At 38.6% G+C, this 22415-nt stretch overlaps 1 protein-coding gene across 25 annotated transcripts in view; it reads right to left on the reverse strand.

The window, feature by feature from the left end:
• The window catches only part of PTPRD (protein tyrosine phosphatase receptor type D), a 1393726-nt gene that overhangs the window by 94082 nt on the left and 1277229 nt on the right, over window positions 1-22415 (reverse strand). For 24 of the 25 annotated variants that reach the window (XM_036331134.1, XM_036331158.1, XM_036331156.1 and 21 more), the window contains one exon: window positions 19149-19246. In XM_036331134.1, coding sequence (XP_036187027.1) covers window positions 19149-19246 — 98 coding nt within the window. Of the gene's footprint in view, window positions 1-19148; window positions 19247-19747; window positions 19790-22415 lie in introns of all 25 variants that reach the window. The other variant, XM_036331152.1, reaches the window with a different exon arrangement.

The following is a 22415-nucleotide window of genomic DNA, read 5'->3' on the forward strand; positions in this document are numbered from 1 at the left end:
GACAACAGTAGAAACAGTAACTGGGATACAAACACATAGGTGTGTAAACATGAAAACTTGAAATATTCACTGGTGTGGTCCTTGAAATAAAATATGGAATTCCCTGGGTAAATATGGATCCCTATAGCACTGATCCCACATTTGTCTCCTATTATTTTATTCTGTCTTATTTCCTGTACTGACTTAAAGTTCTTGAAAGTCATAATTGCCATGCTGTGTTTCTCAGTGTGCCCACCAAATGAATATATTTGTTGAATTGGTTATAATCAGCCCTAGTGGATAATCCTAAATTCTAGCCATTGGCTGTTTTTTCTCTATCCATGTCAGAGGTCCTCAGTTCTGACTTTTCCCATTGGAATACCTCTTGTCTGGAGAGCACTGTCTTATATCCTTTTTGTTTGTCTAAATCCTATCTTGTTTTCAAGGTTCAGCTCAACTCCTGCTGTCCCACTCCACCCTTGCCTGGAGAGCTCTCCCACACACTCCCACATGCACCTACCGCCATGCATTACAGCGTGGCATATCCACTGGGCAATTAGTTATGTTTAGACTCAAAGCATTTTTCTTTTACATTCATTATTTTAATGTACCCTTTCATTTGATAATTCTTTCTCTTGTTTGTATGAAACACCTCTATTACTTAATATTTAAAAAATTACACTTTATATTCAATATTATTTTATCTTAGTTTCAGGTGTACAGCATAGTGGTTAGATAATCATATACTTTACAAAGTGATCCCCCAGATACCTCCATTTGGTAATTCTCAATTCCCCAATTCTATTGTTAAGTTCCTGAACAAAATATTGTCTACAATATAACTTTGTAGTCTGTGGGCTTGCTCAGTATAGGTGCAAGTAAAAATGTTAATGTCATTTTTAACAGTATCAGGTTTTTGTATGAATTTCTGTGCAAGTCTTTTGAAATTGAGTTATTATTATTATTATTTTGCAATTGCACTGTCACCTCCTGATTTAGAATTCTGAGTTTAAACACACATCCAAAGATTTTGAACCTGAAGGTAATAGACTACCTTCCCCATCAATGCCAACAGCTATAAACTCATGGACTTTATAGCAATCTCTAGCGATTATCAAGACTACGGAAAAAGCCCATTGCTGAAGCTAAAGTTCATTAAAGTTGTACAACATGAACAGGAAAAAAATAACCTTTCTCAGATCCAATTTTGGAAACAAATATGAATAGATATAGCCTTCCTAGGCGATCTGTATATATCTATTTATAAGAAATGTTACTGTAAAATTGACTCCTTTTAAAAAAAAATGAAACTATTATCAATCAAGCCATTCAGTAAAAGCAAGCATAATTTTATGCTGGAAAAGAAAAAGAACTATATTTAAGTTAATTTAAAATATTTCTTGATTATTAAAGAAAAACATTAAATTATAGGCTCTGCTCTTTATTACACAACATAGGTCTTATTCAGTCCACTTTGAAGGTACACTTTGATAATTTAACAAGATGGCAAACAAAACACAAAGAGGCTAAACAATCTTAAAAATAGTCATATGAGTAAAGTAATAAACATAAAAAACATTTTCTAACAAATGGGGTCTTTTTTTACTAATAGAGACATAAAAATACAAATAGGTTACCTCCGACAATGAATTATAAGGGAAGAAGAGAAAGAAATACATATTATACTTGATCAACTTCTATTTCTTTCTGTTGGCACATATTTCATCCAGTTAGGGAAATCTTGGTTGATATTACAACATAAAATATTATGCTTGATAACTTCTCCCAAAGTTTGGAGAAACATTAAGATGTTCTGCCATGGAAACATAATAAAGAACAAATGTGGTTCCTTAACCTTATTTGACATACATTAAAATAACAGAATATGAGAAGGGAAATATGAGTTTTCTCCACATGGGGCCAAAAAGCTAAAAGTTTGAAGCATTTATTTTTCTGTCCAAGAAATTAGCAAATATAGAGTCTGAAGAACAGACTTTTAGATAGCTGCTAGCACTCTAACTGGATTTCTAAAGCCCTGAATTTATTGAATGTTAGAAAAATAATCCAACAACACGTCACCTTTCACATGGTGAATATAACATAGAAAAAATACTAGTCTTATTACATTGGAGGAAAACTCATCGCTGCATGGTATTGGAATCCCTACAAAAATCCAGTTATTGCAGCTTTGGTCTAAAGTTTGGCTAAACACTGAAGGAATCCTTAGTCTCAGAATTCAAGCAAGGATTATGTATTATTCATTTTTGTACCCCCAGAGTCTAGAAAGGTACCTGGCACATAGTAAGAACCCAGTAAATGTCTGTTGCAGGACACAAACTGAATACAAAGCTGGAAAAGGAACAAAGACCTTTAAAGAAACAGGCATTTCTGTTTTTGGACATTTTTTTAGAGGCAGCCAATATATTTAGAATTGGTCTCCCATTGTTCTCAAGGAGGTTTGGAAGAAATGAGCAGCTTTATTTCACGGACTTCATTTGTTTATTCCCTAACGAAAATTATAATCCTTGGTCTGTGGCATCACAATTGGTTGCTGTGGGAATGATTACAGATCAAAAACAAAAAGATTATAGCCCTTTTCAAGAGCAAATGAGTAGCAAGAGCAGATGAAGTCTTAAGGAAACAAAGATGTTCTTTTCATGCAAATATTTTTATGATAAAACTATAGAGAGACAAATACGGAAACTACCACTCTTTGTGAAATTTGCTGGCAGATTTCTAGCTTTGCAGAAAGATGCCATCTCCCCCCAGAGTTGGCCTTGAGACGGGAATACTCCAGGTCACTTTTCTTTACAGACACTTGCAGAGGAGAAAAAGTGAGTTCTGCAACCAGCATCCTTTGACACTGAGCATTTTTAAAGAACTCCACAGTGCCAACAGCTCCCTCCACGAGGCGTTTAAAAACAATGCCCACAAAGGAAAGATAAATCTTCACTAAAAAGTGTGTGTGTGTGTGTGGGGGAAGTTTAGCGGTTTCCTTGACTTTTCATAATATACCCATTTAATAGTCAAATATAAAGTATACCCACTAAATTGTACACTTTAAAATGGTGAATTTTATAAATACAGCCAGCTGCTGTATGTTAGGCAGGGGACTGGCTGTCCTCCCTGTCTGTACACCAACCACTGCCAGGGAGGTGGATCTTCCCACACTATCCTGACAATGCACTGCCCAAGGGAGGTCCACTAAGGAAAGCCAACAGTGGATCCTCCACCCAGACAGAGGACCACTGCCCATGTAGTTGCTGGTCCACTGTCTGCACAGGACATTTGCTGCAGGACAGTAATATTATAACCCAACGTGCCCTTTATTCATGACCTGATAAGTGGTACCCATCTTGATAACACATGACTATGCTTGGGAAGTGGTAGATAGATACAAGGAGCAAACAAGTTTCCTGTTTCATTTTTTTTTTAAAAAAAACAAAAAAAAAAACGATTCCTGTATTCACTGCAGAAATATTTACCATGCTAGTCACAGGGATACTCCAATAAGATACATACCCTACCCTAAGGAAGCTTTCATCCTAGGGGAAGATAGACAAGTAAAACTATAAAGACTGCAGTCCCATGCACTACCATGGATTCAGCCACAGCATAGGGTAGATCACATCTGCCATATACACAGTGACAGGCTCCTGTCTCACCCTAATGTTGGCCTTCTGTGCTCATGCTTCCTTTAGACTCTGACACTGAGCATTTTTAAAGAACTCCACAGTGCCAACAGCTCCCTCCACGAGGCGTTTAAAAACAATGCCCACAAAGGAAAGATAAATCTTCACTAAAACGTGTGTGTGTGTGGGGGAAGTTTAGCGGTTTCCTTGACTTTTTATAATATACCCATTTAATAGTCAAATATAAAGTATACCCACTAAATTGTACACTTTAAAATGGTGAATTTTATAATAAATATTTTATATCTCAATAAGTGTTGAAGAAAAATATATAAAATATACCATGCAAATTTATTTTTTGCCTTAAACCATTTTGTTCTTTCAATAATCAAAAATCACCTCTTATCACAATCCTTGATAACTATATAAATTCCTAGTACTGTTTATGAGGGTTCTCATATAGAAAGCAAAACTTCTGTCTTTCCAGTTACCCTGTCTTTAAAATATGTTACTGATACTGTTGTAATTAACTAGTTACGAATAATACGAAAGGAACAAAGGGAAGACTATATATTACAGGCATGTCATTTGAACAGCCTCACCAGGAAGCTAAAGCTTTCCACTCCCCAGGGAGCCACCAATCTATTCCCCACAGATCACTGGGGGAAGGGACTGGACATGTAGAACAGGCACATGCCCAGTGAGGTTGGGGTAATGTCTGGAAGGTGTCTGCCTATCAGTCACAACTGGGAGCAGGTCACTGCTCAGAATGAGTGTGGCCACCGCGAGAGTGCACAATTTGGGATATTTAATCCCCTCAACAAAGAAATTTACTCTCTTGGTTCCTCTTATGCTCTTGGGACTCTGATTGCTCAAGGGGCGCTCTCCGGTATTCACCTACGTGGCCCACAGCCATGTGGACCCCCACATATGATGGACAACTGGACTGCTGCTATCGTGATGCTGGACTGGGCCCAGTTCCAGCACAGAAAGAAACTCTGGACACTGGCTTTGCCTCTACTGAAACCCCAGCTATACTTCTTCTATGACTGGACTAAGGGAAATGGGACTTTGGAAACCCAGGAATGTCATTTCATGAAAATAAAGTTTTCTACCCACCTCATTCTCCCATGAGGGCCTCCCGAAATCCTTATTCCAGGGGTGCCACAAGAACCCTCACTAGCAACAGGGAAAGGACACCTACGCTTTTCTCCTATAACATGACTACAGTTTTATTTCAGAAAACCTTCCTCCTTGTTCGTTAGTGTCCGTTTACCTAGGGGGCCTACCTAGAAAACATCAGCTGCTGCATAATGTTAGATGTGAAGCTGGCTGAGTCCACATCCCTAAAGCTCCTTGAAAATGTCTTCTCTGCATTAAAACAACATGGATGCACTCGATTGGAAGACTTTAGGAAGCCTCAAATATAACTCCACAGTAGACACTTTAGAGTCACTTGTCAAACCTCTGAAATGTTAGGAAATTTTTAAATTATTTTGAAGATAATGGAAGAATCCTTGAGCTGTGACAGAAAGGATCAATATGGAAGGAATAGAAAAGGCACAAAAAAGGAAATCAATGCCCAGTTGCATGGCAACACCCACCAACTCCAAAGCTTAGGCTGAAAATGTTTATTCTCCTCGTGTCTCCACTGATGAGGAGGAGGTCGGTTCATTACTGTGGGGAGAAAAGGATCCAAGTTCTCCTACATTCGCTGATGCAGCACCCGTACTGCTCATAATACAGAGGGAGGCAGCATTTCACTGTTCATTAACTATGCTAATTATGGTTTCTCAATCACTTCAGCCTCGTCTGCACTCCCGAGTTATACAACACCAACAGAGGAGGTCAAGCCTAGGAGGGTTCCTCAATCAGTCCTTCCAAGGGTGGGGGAAGGGACAGCACCACAATGAGAAAACAAAGAGGGATACCTGGCGTCAGAAAGAATCTCACCTTTGCAACATCTGCTTTGAATCATGCTTTATCAGAATGAGACAAACAGAATCAGAGAGAGGATCTATAAAGGTCGCCCAGTGAAATCACCAGTATGATGCCAACCTTCCGACTCCTCAGTCCAGCTTAGGAAGCTATGTGCCACTTGACATACTGTTCACTTTAACAGAAACAAAAGCTGGAGCTAAAGCAAAAACAAAAACAACAATAAACCCCGAAGCGAATGGAAATGAATATAAATAGGCAGTGAGTTTGCACACCCCTACCGTCTTGAAATATGGCAAAGTTCTGCTTGTGAAGTAACGGCTCCATCTTTTTAAGTCATTTAGCCTCTTTTATATGACATTAACTTGCAGAAACTTAAAAGAGGATTTTGCATTTATAAAAAAAAATGCTTTAAAAATCTTAAGGGTAAATGTCACTTTATATCATTTTAATAGATTTCCGAAGCTTCATTTATTGTAGTGAATGAGTTCTTCTTTCATCATGAGTCTTATTTAAATGAAGTTGGAATTCCACTGGTGATGTGTGGAATTCCAGCATGTGTCTTCAATTTTTTTTAATTGTCAGGACTACACAAGTAGGTAGACTCTAGTCTATAGTCTAAAGTGTCAAGACCTAAACAAGTCAATACTAGCTATTTTCTGAGAGTTAAGACTGGGTCTTTATACTTCCCAATCCTTCAAACATTTACTTCTGCTTCCTCTCTCCATTTTATGTTCCCAATGAGTTGGTCAAAGTCAGAAGACCAATGCAGTCACTATTGAGGTCATATCATGACCCTGACACCAAGCCATGGGAGTCATATCCTAGCTCGGCCCCTTACTAGCTGTATGACTAGTTGGACAAGTTACTTAACTTTCCTGTGGGTCAGTTCAGTTGCCTCTTCTGTAACATGGGGATACTAACAGGACTTACTTGGAAAGACTGATTGAGGAAATAAACTTAATGTGCTGTGAAGAGTACCTGGCACAAGATAAGAACTATGTAAATGCTTGCTATCATTATCAGACCTGCAAAGGTTTCTCTAGACTGTGAAGTCCTATAGAAAAGCTAGGTATTATTATTAGCACGATAGTAAAAGGTTTTGTACCAAAGAAGAAGGTATGAAGAAACATTCTGAAAACTGGCAGGAAGGAGGGGGGAGTGGAAGGAAGGAATAGGGAGAAGGGAGAGAGGGGAGGGGGGAGAGGGAATAGAGAATGGGAGGAGTGGGAGGTGAAGAAAGGAAGAATGAATGAATTCAAGGATCTCCATGAGATGGAGTCTGGATGACTGATAAATGCCCACCATTAAGGAATCTTACTCAGCAAGTGAGCAATAATGCAGTTCTGATTATGCTGCATGCATCAACTTCTTAGTTAAAGCCAATTACTCCAATTGCTGCATCTCTGATGACTAGATGTTCCCCACGGCATTGCTAAATCCACAAGTCATGTAACATCTAAATGCTCACATCCTTCTCTTTGACCTTCTCTGTACTCTGGGCCGTGGTGGGGTGTGTCCAACAATTACTTTTCAAATAGAATGACAAACTGTTTAGCCACAGTAAAACAAAACAAAACAAAACAAAACAAAACAAAACAAAACATGGCAAGTAATATTGCCAATACCATTTATTACATTTGAAAAGAAGTGCATAAATAAGTAAAGGCATCCCAGGTATGTAGGGCAGCAGCAGGCTCTCCTTGCCCCAATCCCTTGTTGCAGCACTGTTACGATTCTGCCCATAAACTATTGTCACAAGTCACATAAACATAGATGCATTCATTTGGTCCCTGGGGTTCTTGCAGCTTTAGAAGCAGCCAGAAATCACTTGCAGGCCTTGAGAGTATTTTTGAGACCATCTAGTGCAGATTCCTTAGCATGTTGTCACAACCTTTAAGGGTGTAGTCACCTTACCCACTTCACCTCTCAGTAAAATGACCCTGGCTTTGCAATGACAGGTACAGACCAAACTGGGTCCCCCATATGAGCCATTTCCTTATCTCCACTTCTTCCTATGTGCATCTCCCTTGCCCTGCAGTCTCGCATTTCTAGAAAATTTCAGTGGCTCTTCAACTCAGATGTTCTCTGAGAGGCCTCTCCTCAGTATGGCTCCTTCTTAAATGACCCCTCCCCACACCAATCATGTTCTGATAATTATTGGCTCTTTTTCTATTTTTCCTATAGACGCTATGGACCCTAGAGCAGAGGTTATTCCTTGATCAGTTTCTCTTCTCCAGTAAATGTCAGGCAGATGAAGAAGGCATTTGATTGGTTCCTCTTATAAATAAGGAAAGAGATCAGGGGAGGTAAACTATTTGTCCAGGGGCATTAAAATACATATTGGAGGGAAGGTTCTACTCACCAGGGACAAGGATTATTTTCTGGACATTAATATGGATTTAATTACCAGAAATTCCATTACATATAAAATATGGAAAGAAGTTTGCAGACATCATAACCACCCTCCATCTTCATCACCCCTTGACCTTCTCTTAATTGGTTTCATAGAGCTCCTTTTTGGAAGAAGGATGATATATTTTAGGAGATAAAATGACTTGTGAGGAAAGTTCAGTGTTATTAAGTGACTAGCAGGTAGGTCATGAGTATTCAAGTTCAGAGCATTGAGGGCCACTTGCATTTACTGTGTGCTTGCTTTGTACAGAAAGGCAAGAGGCCAGGTGCCGAATCTATATTCATCTTCATAACAACCTCATGAGTAGGTGCTAATATTTTCAACTTTAATAAGAGAACCAAAGCTACTCAAGGGCAAGTAACTGGTGCAGGGTCAAGCAGCACAGCTACTAATTGGCCCAGTCAAAATATAAGGCTTGTTTTCCCTGACTTCAGATCTCTCTTGGGCGTCTGCTATTGCATCCCTCTCAATGTACACTTACCACTCTGGCCCCCCCAAAATCCCAATTTCATTTTAAAATAAAAATAAAACTCAAAAAGTGGTCACTTTCTAAATTCTGACTATCATCTCTTTGAAGTTGAAAGCTTACTTTGGAACTAGAGACACTTCAAGATTAATTGTTTCCTGAGAGCCTCACGCTCCACGTGGGAACAGGTGGAAAGACAATTTGGACAATGTCCAGTGATGGTCAAGGGCCAATTAGTTATAATGAACTTGTATGAGAACAAGGACTGAGAAAACCAAAGTTATACGAGATTCCTCCAGGGCCAGATGACTCCAAGAAGAAAAAATACAACAAAATAAAAAGCTCACATCACATATAAAATATATGGGATTTAATGCCAGTTAGGAGTTTTTAGGTTGAAAAGTAGATACAAGAACAAACATTAAAAAGTCCAAATAAAAATCAGCTTTGAGCCGAATCCGGTTTGGCTCAGTGGATAGAGCGTCGGCCTGCGGACTGAGGGGTCCCGGGTTCGATTCCGGTCAAGGGCATGTACCTGGGTTGCAGGCACATCCCCAGTGGGAGATGTGCAGGAGGCGGCTGATCGATGTTTCTAACTCTCTATCTCTCTCCCTTCCTCTCTGTAAAAAATTAATAAAAAAAAATATATAAAAAAAAATCAGCTTTGAAAAGTAAGAATTTGGTTACAGTTTGATCTCTAATCACTGCACAAGTTCAGAAAGAATAAAAGACTATAAACACAGATACCCACACGCTGTTCTTGGATGCAATGCTAGGGTGAGCTGCTGTGTCTTTGTGTCCGACTAGATTTGTTGACGAGATGCAGAATGCCAGGCAGCTGGGAAGGGGCTCTCTGCACCTTTATATCTTACTTGATGAGGCTGGTCTTTAGCTACGAAGAAAGCAGTTTCTCAAATTGCCAAGTGGCAGGCCCATCTCTCCTATAAAAACTACACTGGGAGATTAGTCAGTAGGTGCCTTTGAGTTAAATCGGAGGCATCTGCATTAAAACGTATTGACTTCTTTACTGTTGAAAGATAATAACAGTCTATTTTCTCAGAGAAAAGGGCCTGAAAATAAGGCTTCACTGCTGATAAGTCAGGTGGCATGTGGACCAAGGAAAGCTGCTCTTTTTACAAAAAGACACTCTTTGTTCTGTTTGCTTCTGGTGTTGGTACTAGGAATTTTGATTACAACAAAGAGCTTCTGTGAACTGTAAATTTAGTTAGAAATCGATCCAGACACACACTTGGCTTAGTCATCAGTGCTGAGCTTGCTGCCAGGTGGCCACTGGGAAACAGAGACGGCATAACACCTGATCAGGGGGATGCTATATTTGAACACAGAAAATAATTAGAATAAGAGAAAGGGCAACAGAGTAAGTGCTAACTGCATTGTTTTAAACTAGCAAAGTTTTTTTTCTTTTCTTATATTTTTTGTTATTACTACTAACTTTTTTAGTAATTTCAGCAAAGTCCTAGCGGTTTGACCAATGACAGGGATGAGAAGATACCAGGGTTTCACTGATTCAAAAACATACATATTTTTCGCAGTTTAACCATCTCTATAAAACTGATGGCATCTTTTTGATGAAATAAATAATAGTTACTAAGACAACTGAGCATTTGTATCATGGACTCTGCTAAGAATTTTATATTTATTTTAAATTACCTATGAGGCAAGCACTATCATTGCTTCCTTTGTAGAGGCGAAGAAATGAAAATACAGAGAGCTTCAGTGATTTGCTTAAGGTCGCACGGCTTGAGCCAGTGGCCAAATTTAGGCAGTGTAAGTCCAGGTCCATGTACCTAGCCACTGAGCCACTGTTAGCTAAACGAGCCGATGTCCCCGAGTGGCAGGTGGGCTTGGACCCAATCGGAAGCTGTGTTCCTCAGGAAGTGGGTAATGGCTTCCCTACCCACACCCCCAATCCTAGAGTATCAGGAGACTGCACTTTGGAATAGTAAATTTAGCTGTTCAGTATCCCCCTAAGGGAGTCAATTTGGTTTATACAGCTCAGATATACAAAAGTTGTTATTACTTTTTATTTCATGAATTCACTCATTTTTCTCATTCTATTATATAAAACATAATTTGTTCAAAGTTAAAAATTTTTTCTATCTTTTGTGGCTCATGTGTCAAAGATATTAAAAAATGGATGCTTTTCCCTCATCTATTGTATTCTTCAATTTGCATAAGAGATTGAAATAGATCTCTGTCATCCTCCACTTGTTTACTTTAGGGAGATGGAGGAGCCACTTCCAAGAAAAATCTAGTAATTCAAATGTGGCAAACACACAAAACAAGTCAGGGGTAGGTGTGTGTGTGCGTGCGTGTGTGTGTGTGTGTGTGTGTGTGTGTGTGTAGTTTCTTGTTTGTGTCTGTGTAGTGCCCTAATGAATAGTCTCCCTCATGAGCTAACACATAAATTATAAATGAATTGTAAACAGATATAACAAGTGGTTTTACATCATGAATGCTTGCAGGTTTACAAAACATGTAGCAATGAAAAGCTATCTGCGTACGAATGTACTTTGGCGCACATGGTCAAATACTCCAAGAGTCTTTTCCTAGGGAAAATAGAAATGTTTTCTTTGTGGTCATTGCTTTGATGACAGACAACTGTTTGCCTTCTATGGGAAAATACAACGTTTACCATTGGGAATGAAGAAATGTCTACGGAGAAAATAAATGCATTCTTAGCATGTCATAGGGAAACCACTGGGTGTTCCAAGGGATAGTCATGCCATGCAAATTGATAAGAATGACATTTTCACAGAAACTTTTGATATAAATATTATTCTAGTTGGAGACCCAGGTTTCTAGACTCTATAAACAGTAAAAGATATAGGTCTCTAGAGCAGGTCAATTAAGGCACGCTGTTCTTCTAATGACAAGAGGGAATAAATTTGTGACCTGGTTCAACCACATACTAGGTAAGTCACCCTGAGCAAGTCACTCTTTTCTTAGCCTCTTGTTCCTGACCTCTAAGATGTGATGATTCAGCTCTGAGGTCTATTCCAACTCTAAACATTTAAAAGTATGATCTAAGCCAGCCGTGGGCAAACTACGGCCCGCGTGCCAGATCCGGCCCGTTTGAAATGAATAAAACTAAAAAAAAAAAAAAGACTGAACCCTTTTATGTAATGATGTTTACTTTGAATTTATATTAGTTCACACAAACACTCCATCCATGCTTTTGTTCCGGCCCTCCGGTCCAGTTTAAGAACCCATTGTGGCCCTCGAGTCAAAAAGTTTGCCCACCCCTGATTCTAAGCAATAATTGTAAAGTCTCTATATGTCTTGGTACTGTCTTAATATATTTCATTATTCACGAATAATATATCTTTACCTCTCTCACCAGAGTGTTGTGAATACCCTAGCTTAATAGACAAAGGTGCCACATACATGGTGTTATTAAAAGAGAAGGACAGGACTCTGATATCTGAAAAGTTCCAGATAAGAAGTTCTTTACCACCTGACAGGCACGAGGCGTGAAAGCATTGCCGTGAGTACAGTAAGAACCTCTCAGCACATTTGGATGCTAACTGGTGGAGGGCATGTGAGCGCTGAGATTGAATATCACACAACTCCACGATGGCAGCAAAGATGTTGGGACTGGACTTTGTGATGGGAACAGAATACGTCCAGCTTTCTGTGAGCCAGTTTCTTGCCCCTCTCCGATCACCACAGAAAAGACTGCTCTTCAGAGTAGTTATACTATGCCTGTTTGAGATATTACTACTAAAAGAGTTCATAACAAATTTGAAGCCAGATGTTTGACAAGTATTCGTGACTGTGCAATGTCATGGCAGGATGGACTGTGTCCAAAGGGTCATCTGTAAGTCAGCCATTGGGAATCTGGAAGAAAATTTGCTCTTGGAACTGTTTGAAAAGGGAGTTATTTTCTCCACCTACACCACAAAATGTATAAAATCTAATAACGTACCTGAAATAGATGATGTGATCTCAGGGACTATTTCCACGGGAAACTGTACCTTGAAAAACAAACTGGGAGCTAGTTTCACATATTCTCTAACTGTAAATTTTCTTGATAGTGACCACGAGGCAACCGTCGTGTCAGGGTCTTGACCAATGGGGTGGAGTGAGTCCATACAGTCAACAGTATATTAACACTATGTCTAGAAAATAAGGAACTTGCCCTCGTAACTGAGGGAGAAGGTTGCTTCTGTCTCATTCACTCGCATTACAAAAGACAGGTGTGCCAGTGTGCAGAAGTCAGTGTATCTCTACTTGTAACAGTGCTATTTGCACACTTGTAGGTAATTTGAGCATGTGTGCTTTATAATCCCCTAATTCTTCTTCCTCTCCCCAGGCTCTCCTTCTCTCTTTCCATTTTATACATCGATGACAAATTACCTTCCTAAGAAACCACTTTGTAAGTATGCTCCGTATTCTCATCATACTCTGAAAAACCTTTTATCATAGGATTGATTTTATTGCAATTTTTCATTGAAATGCTTTGTTCAATGAAAGGGCAAATTACTTGATGATAGCTATTGTAGGAACTTAATAAATACTTTATTAATTTATTAAGACTACATGATACTTTATTAATAACTTAGTATAATTATCTCTCTACAAAAATCTTTCTTTGGCACATTATATAAAAATAGTTTACACTTTTAGCTACAATTTATTGAGCCCCTTAACATATGTATATACATACATATAGATGTATAAATCATACACACACACACACATCACAGGTATTTCCTAGAATTTATACACATGCACACATATTCCATATTCCCTAATTCTCATAGCAACACACATTATGCATGAGAAACATTCATAGGAATATAAAACTATGTGAGCCTACACCAGACACTGTGTTCAACTCAAAATACAATCTGTCTGGGTATAAATCCCATATCCTATCTAACACTGTCCCTCACCCTCTCCCACACTGGTGAGTCTGGCACTGAAAGCTCATTACAATTGTTGGCCTTTATGGTCCAAATTCATTTCACCCAACTTCCCACCATAAACAATTTACTCAGTCATCACAAGCCTACTTAGCAGGGTGTCTTGTTACAATGCAGACACACATTGGGTAGGTATAGGACAGTGCCCTGAATTCTGCATTCCCAGCAAGCTCCCAGGAGATACCAATGCTTTTGGTCTGTAGTTCATACTTTGAAGAGGAAAGTAACACAGATTTCTTTTCCTACTTACCTTTGACCCTTCCCTTGACAAAATGCTCCTCACTCCTTTTTTTCCTAGTTCCGTGAATGGTACCACTTTTTCTTCAATACCTTCCCCAGTTCTTCATCACTCTCTGACCTTTACTAAAGCCCAGCAGGATTCCATTAGTATTTAGGACTAGCTCCTTGTTTTGCTTCATGTTATTTTTTATGTTGATCTATTTTGGCCTACTAGACATCCTGGAAGAACATGTTTCTTATAACTGCTATATCCCTTCCACACTTAGCATAGTGCTTTTCTGTGGTAATATGTGGATCACTGTCAGTTCGTCCTTCCAGTTCAGAGCCTCTCTCCAATCCAAGGAAGGGGCCAGATCTAGATGGGCACGCTGTTAGCAAGGGCGTCCTAATGTGTGTCTCCACAACAAATGAGTGAGTTGGAATTCAGAGTTTGTTCTCAGGCATTTGGAATTGGACTGGTAAGAAAAAATGTTGTCTCTTCTTTGGAGGGGGACCTCTATGTGAATAAAAGTATTATCTGAACCATATTTTATATATGCGAATGAGAGAAGCAAGAAACAGGAGGAAAAATGAAGCTCGCCCAGAGAAACACAAAGGTGAGAGTTCCAGAGATGATGACCAGAAATCGCAACAGTCTTCTAGGTCCTGGAAACAGTTCTTAAAGCACTCTTGTACTGTTGGCCTTATTAAAAATAAATTTACAATAAGTAATTTATAATTAAAATGAACTCCCCTTTGTTCTCCCTAATGCAAATTATGGACTGCAGTTACTTACAACCAATCTAATATAAATAGGATTTATGTATATAATGTTAATAATGACAATGCTAACTGTGATGCCTGTCCAATGAATCTCACATACTGGCTTATCAGCCATCTCAGTAAATGGTGAAATCAAGACTGGAGGGTCATGTTCTGTAATATATTATCCCAAACCAATGATGGTTCTCAAACTGAAGTCCTCGGATTACCTACACCAAAGTCACCTGAAGTACTCTTTCAAAATGGATATTCCCAGTGAGAAGTTAGTTCCAAACTGTATATCTAATAAGGAGTTACTAACCAAAATATATAATGAACTCATACAACTCAATAGCAAATAACCAAACAATTTGATTTAAAAATGGGCAAAGGAACTGAATAGACATTTTTCCAAAGAAGGCACACAAATGGCCAACAGGCCCAAGGAAAGATGCTCAACATCACTAATATCTGGGAAAGGCAAATCAAAAGCACAATAAGATAGCATACCAGTTAGACAGGCTGCCATCAAAAACAAGAAATAAGCACTGGCAAGGATGTGAAGAACCGGAAACCCTTGTGCACTGTTGGTGGGAATAAAAATTGGTGCTGTCTTTACGAAAAATAGTATAGACGTTTCTCTAAAAATTAAAATGGAGCTACTGTGTGATTTAGTAATGCACTTCTGGGTATATAACCAAAGAAAACAACATCACTATCTTGAAAAGATATTGTACCTCCATGTCTACTACAGCATTATTTATAATAGCTTAGCCATGGAAACAACCTAATGTGTATTGCTGGATGAGTGGATCAAAACAGTATGGTATATATACAATGAAAGTATTCAGTCATAAAAAGTAGGAAATTCTGCCACTTACACACACATGAATGGACTATGTGGACATTATGCTAAATATAATGATCCAGACAAAGAAAGATAAATATTCTATGACCTCACATACATGTGCAATGTAGAAAAACACAAAAAACGGAACTCACAGAAACAGAAAATAGAAAGGTATTTGCTAGAAGCAGTTGGTTAGAGGTGTGGGATATGGGTAAAGGTGGTCAAACATATGAAATTCCTTTTACAAGATAAATAAGTCCTGGGATGTAATGGACGCTATGATGAAAAGCGTTAACAATACTATATTGTATATGTGAAAATTGCTGAGATTTTAACAGTTCTCATCACAAGAAAAAAAATGGTAATGATGTAAATTGATATATATTAAACTTACTGTACCAATCATTTTGCAATATATACATATGGCCAATCATTATATTGTATATCCTAAACGAATACAATTTTATATGTCAATTATGTATCAATAAAACTAGGGAAAAATAAATAAAATGGATGTTCCTGGCTACCACAGCTGACCTACTGAATGAGCATTTCCAGCACTGGGAACAGAAATCAGTTTTAATTAGGTTTCCAGATGTCCATGAGCATTAGCAAAGACTTTGTTTAGCAAGACCTATACATAGTATTCTGAATAAGTCTGAAAATTCACCACCTAAAGCATTGACTTTGACAGGGACACCAACTTTAAGGAGGACTTTATTCCCTGCATTCAATATGCCATCCTCAAATTCTGGCTGGTTAAATTCCAGTAGAATTTTGCAGTCTCATATCACAAAATGAAAACCCAAAGTATTCGTAAAGACCTTCAAGATGCAGTTATACTAATGTCTCAGGTCCCTTCTTCCAGCGGTTGTTGTATCCAAAGTGTGAGCCAGTTTTCTTGACAGGAAAGCAATTCTCTCACATGATCTAATGATGCTGTTCTACCATTTCAACCCACCTCCCTCCTATTCTGACCTCGGATCAGTGCTAACAGCTTTCGTACCTTTAATCTGTTTTAGTCTTAGGATAACAAATCTAGCTTCATGCACCTTGAGAGGTCAGAGTAAACATTAATCTATAGTGATTCTGACAAAATAATGAGATGTTTGAAAGTAATGTGACTTGTCTTTCCTTCAGTTTCTTCATTGAAAATCAGTAAAGAAATGCATTCAGCCAAAACCGGTTTGGCTCAGTGGATAGAGCGTTGGCCTGAGGACTGAGAAGTCCCAGGTTCGATTCCGGTCAGGGGCATGTACCTGGGTTGCGGGCATATCCCCAGTAGGAGATGTGCAGGAGGCAGCTGATCGATGTTTCTCTCTCATCGATGTTTCTAACTCTCTATCTCTCTTCCTTCCTCTCTGTAAAAAATCAATAAAATATATTAAAAAAAAAAAGAAATGCATTCATACTTATTTGGGTAATAATATGTAACTTTTTTTTTCAAAGTGTTGCTCTGTGACCTAAAATATTATGCAGAGGCCTTTATCCTATTATCCCAGATGAACACAACACTTAAGTATCTCCTTCATGGCTGTTAAAGCACAGTAGACTCAATTCATGCCCAGGGAGCTTTAATCACAGATCATGGTCATGACAAAGGGTAGAGTCAGTGTAAGCTATCACGGCAATGGCTACTGGGGGAGTTTTTAACGGGAGCATTGCCAGCATGCGGTTCTCATAACTACTTTCAAGGAGCACTTCTGATCTAACGGCTAAATGAGTATCATTACAGGATATTTACATGTAGCATTCTGGAGAATTTCAATGTAAAGACCAGCGATTGTAGTCAGTGCACACAACTGAAATTGCTTGAGTGATGCAAATATTGTCAATAGTTTTCTTTTGTTTGTTTTTAAAAAAATATATTTTATTGATTTTTTGCAGAGAGGAAGGGAGAGGGATAGAGAGTTAGAAACATCAATGAGAGAGAAAGATCGATCAGCTGCCTCCTGCACACCTCCCACTGGGGATGTGCCCGCAACCAAGGTACATGCCCTTGACCAGAATCGAACCTGGGACCTTTCAGTCCGCAGGCCTACGTTCTATCCACTGAGCCAAACCAGTTAGGGCAATAGTTTTAAAGTGATATTGATAGCGAAATAGTGGCTTATGAACGGGGTAAGCTATTAAATTTTAATTTTTATGGCTCATTATGATATTCATAATTGCGAATAAAGTATTACAGGGGAACCATGGAGAAAATCACATAGCAAAGCAATGAGAAGAATCCTGATGATGATAAAGAGCAGGTTGTAGAGGAGAAAGACATCTGGTTGGTGAAAACTGATACTTCACTAGGTTTATATGCTGCCCCGGGTGGCATTCCTCATATGTCTTCATTTTTTTTTTTTTTTTTTTTTGCGTTAAACTCAATTTGCAGCCTTAATCAAAATCTACAGAAACTGCTTTAAAGAATACTGCATTAAGTTTAAAAGAGCCATTATGGCTGAGAGGAAGAACAAGGGAAAAATAAGGGGACCATTTGGTAAAATAAGACATTTTATAATCCAAGGTGAGTTTCATAAAATTGAAAATGTTCTCCTGAATACTTGGAACAGAATTTAAAAAAAAAATGATTTAAACAATGAGCACAAACAAACAAACAAAAACTACCCCAAAAGCAATAAACATTAAAAAAAACTCAAACAAAACGAACAAATAAAAAATCGGACAAAATGCCTTTTGTGTTCTATCAAATATTTGACAAAGATGTTGGAGTAGTCTAATTGAATAAAAGACTATCCAGCTCTCCAGTGTGGAAATGCAAGGGGCTAGCTACAGTTATGTTTTGCTTAGCCAGTACAGTAATTTAAAATAATCAAAAGTGAAAGAGTTGAAGACTTTAGAAAGTTCATGCAAATATCCAGATTGCCACAGGCCTCACTACTCCTCATTCTCTTACACGGAGCTTCTTCCTATGTTAATAACCCTCTTACCACATGAGGCTCGGGCTCCTGTTAGAGTTTCTCACCACATGTGAGAGGACAGATTGTTAGAGCTGGTAGGGAAGGACAGATCATCTTGTCCAACATCCTCGCTTAAGGTGAATGCAACAGAAACCAGGAGAGGTAACAGAGATGTGTTTCAAGATGCTAAGTCATCAGTAGAAACTCTCTGGTAGAACTTGGGCTGCTCAGGCACTCAACAACCTTTTGTTGTGTGGCACAGCTGCAAGATTCTAGTTGTACATGGCAATCTTATGCTAAGTTAAATCGGGCCTAAAAGAATAATGTTCGGTTATCCATAACTCATGAATTGGCTTTAATATGGGTCCCTGTTCTTTGGGAATACAAGAAATACCCAGTTTTACAACTTTCTGCTTGACAAATGCCACAATACACCCCCCCCCACACACACACACAGACTTTTCATTCACTTTCACAAAGCACTTTTGCAAATTCTGAAATTTTAAGACACCATTCAGTTCACCATTACTTCAAAACAGGTAATTTTCTGAGAACACATGACTATCTTAATGTTAAAACAGTACTATTCTAGACGGAAGGATAAAGTCATGCACAATTATGAGTCCATCGTTACAGCGTTTTCAGGCCATGCACAATTATGAGTCCTGAGAAAGCTACTACTCCCTGTAGTCTCTCTTTCTCAGTGAGGATTATCACCAGGAATCAGTGTATTTGGCCCCCATTTGGTACACTGGGAAGCTTATTAATTCAGTATATGTCATGAATGTAAAACCAGAAAAGATAAATCAACTTCACCAAGTAACACTGAACCCACGGAACATATTAAACGTCTTTTAAAAGTATAAACACTGTATGGACTGTACAGACACTTTCAGGTTGGCTACTTGTTACAAACTGTTAGGTCAGATTATGAGTCACACTGAAAAGAAAAGGCACTGATAAAGTTAATTCTCAAGAATATGGTTCCAAAGAAGAGATTACTGTCAAGTATCAACACACCGACTTACCTCATATTCCTGGGAAAACTTCAGGTTGTCATTTGCTTTCAACCTTTCAATATGATCTGCAAGTTCCAAGATAGGTATTGGAGGGTGACTAGCCATACCTAGGGAAAGGAAAGAAGAAACACATTTGAAAACCAATAAAAGTGATGCTAATGATTCCAAAATATAGAAAATGCTATAGTTAGAAATGGCCTGAAAAATGTGTGAGTAGTACGGATGTTTTATGTGAGGAAGCAGGCAGATAGTTTGGTTACTCAAAGCAGGACATGCTCTGGAAGAATGAATTTTGTAGCCAAATGAAAAGTCACCCAGCATAGTTCCCATACTAACACTCCTGGTGTAAAAGAAAGCATTACTGTGCTATGAACCGATGCGGTTAGCTAGTGGAGAAAACTGACAGGCTTGATGTCAACTTCTGCTTTGAGTAATGACTATTAGGTCATTTCAAACTCCTTCTCCTGCACTGTGTGAAATGGAAATTGTGTGGAATTAAATGGTGTAAAGTGAACTAAGAAAACGGACACTGAGAAGGCCTAAAAGGGAAAGAGGAGTAGCTTGATAGGAAACATAAAGTGACTTATGCATAATCAAGGAAAACTAACTTGACGAATGAAGGTTACCAGGGTAACCGGAATCATCTGAACCTGCAAAGGAAATGATGGTGTAAATAAAACAAAATAGAACGAGTTTGTAAAAAAAAAATGAAATGTATAGCCTGGTATACTTTTTAAAAGGGATTAATAAAAATGCAGCAACTTTTTACAGGATTCACTTATACATTGTGACTCGATGAAGATCGCTTTAATACTTCACAAATCTGTAGGTGACTGACATTCACATGCAAACATGGGCGCAAAGAATAGCATGCACCACAGCTCATAGATGATAATCACTGATGACAAAATCAGACACCAAACTAAGGTGCAAAAATGTTTCCACTAGCAGCAGATTGTAGAAGCTGGGGTTGTGACCTTCTCCTGGGCATTTACAAATGGCCCACACTAGGCTTTGTGGTATTTTACTACCTATGTTCCATTATTCGACCCCCAGTAAACCTACAATCTACCCCAGGTGTAAACATCTTTGTCCACTCATGCGAAATGAATCTAGTGAAAGAACAAGGAGGGGAAAAGGTGAAAAAAGAAAGAAAGTCCTGTCGGGGTGAGGGGGTGGGGGTGGTGGCAGGCCCAGCATAGTTCAGTCTGCCAGCTGAAGAATATCAGTTCCACGGATTCAATTCAAAATAATCCACTGCTAATTTTGACGATTCCTGTGTCTTTCCAATGTTTTCTGACATTTTCATATGATTTGCATTGTATTTCTTTCGGATTCATTTTTTAAGTGTAACATGAGAAAGAACCTGCTAACTCATGCCTTATCGATACACATCCCAACTGGCTAGAAACACCTGAACTAGCATGCCCCCAGGGAAGCCTCGGAAGCAGACAGGGAGTGAGAGAGGGGCTCAAGCTGGAAGTCATGTTGACAGTCGGCTGTCCCTAGGACTCATTGGAGGGTGTTAGCCTGTGGAATGGTGACCATTAAGTCAACATGACATGTGATTACTTTATGGGCATTTTAGAAATTATGTCATTATTGAAAGTCACCCAGTAAGTTCCTTTATCACAAATGCCAAATTATCAATAGTTCCGGCAAATTAAACAGAGAACTACTTTGATTCTTCTGGATCAGTGATGGCGAACCTATGACACGCGTGTCAGAGGTGACACGCGAACTCATTTTTTTGGCTGATTTTTTCTTTGTTAAATGGCATTTACATATATAAAATAGATATCAAAAATATAAGTCTTTGTTTTACTATGGTTGCAAATATCAAAAAACTTCTATATGTGACATGGCACCAGAGTTAAGTTAGGGTTTTTCAAAATGCTGACACGCCGAGCTCAAAAGGTTCGCCATCACTGCTCTAGATCATCATTGTAGCACAGTGTTCTAAATTTTGGTGTGGTAGCATGTTTGGCCACGAAGGACTGCTTCCAGTTAGTTAAAATCTTAATAGCAGACTCAATAAAAATGAGTCGGTTCAGAAGTAGAATTTTTTGCTGATATAATTATATATTTGGACCAAAATGTTGGAGCCCATTTCTGGAACTTTCCCATATAGATGATAGCATCGAACTAATTTACATTCTGTGGAAGGCAGGGGTGGGTGACAGCGGTCTGGTAATTAAAGTGATCTTATCCAGATGAGGCACCCCCAGTGGCAAGAATGGAGATGCAAAGGCACAAGACTGTAGGCTTGTCTGGAAATGGAAATGGAAACGAAATAATGTGAACATCCATTACAGTGCTTTAACAGAGAAAACAACAGAGACAAAGATGTTTAGACCTTTTCGAGCGAATCGTGGGAGAGAGTTATTATCATATATGGACTGAGTGGTGGTTTGGCTAGAGAGGGAGGACACAGAGCCAATCAGGGAGGCGTAGGGGACTGAATTACTGCTCAAAGCTGCAAAAGGAAAGCCAGTTGGAGATGGGAAAAGTATTAGTATAACAGCAGCAGAAGACCATAATCATCAACCAAAGATGCGATCAACATATTCACTTCTGGCATGCACTGGCAAAATGGTCTGCACGTATTATTTTGGAAGCTAATTATAGAGAAATCCAAGCAACCCTGCACTGACTGCTTACATTCTAAACTAGGATATACATATCACATTCAAAGATACCACAGCATTCAAGAATCATTAGTCAGAAGACTTGTCAGTATGTATCGTTTCAGCTGAAGTTACAGAACAAATAAAAATGGCAGAATGGGTATTTCACAGGAAAAGGAGAACTTGTGGGAATCTGATGACATAGAAGAAGGAACCCTAGACTAGAATACTGGACATGAATTCCACTTCTGGTTCTGCCATCTACTAACAGGGACAATTGATTGTGATTAAGCACCTTAATTTGCTTATGTGTAAAATAAAAGTGCAGAGTTAGATAAATCCTAGAGTCACTTCCTTCTTTGTGACCCCTTTTTACCATATGTAGAAGGAATCTGTGAACATATGGAAGAAGAGAGAAGGAGCTCTTAGATGTAGTTCATTTATAAGGGTTCTAAAAGTTATAGCTCCTTATCTTTGAAGGAAGGTGAACATTTACTTTCTGCAAGACCCAAAACTATTATGCAGTTTAATATTCTACTTTTTGAGTTGAGTTTAACACCATTTTCTTTAGCTAACCAAAATGCATATCGTGTATTAACATAAAAATTATGCTAAAGAATAAATCTGGATGAAAGTCCTCTAATAGGAA

The sequence above is a fragment of the Myotis myotis genome, unplaced genomic scaffold (assembly GCF_014108235.1).
Source record: "Myotis myotis isolate mMyoMyo1 unplaced genomic scaffold, mMyoMyo1.p scaffold_m19_p_12, whole genome shotgun sequence".
Lineage (NCBI taxonomy): Eukaryota > Metazoa > Chordata > Mammalia > Chiroptera > Vespertilionidae > Myotis > Myotis myotis.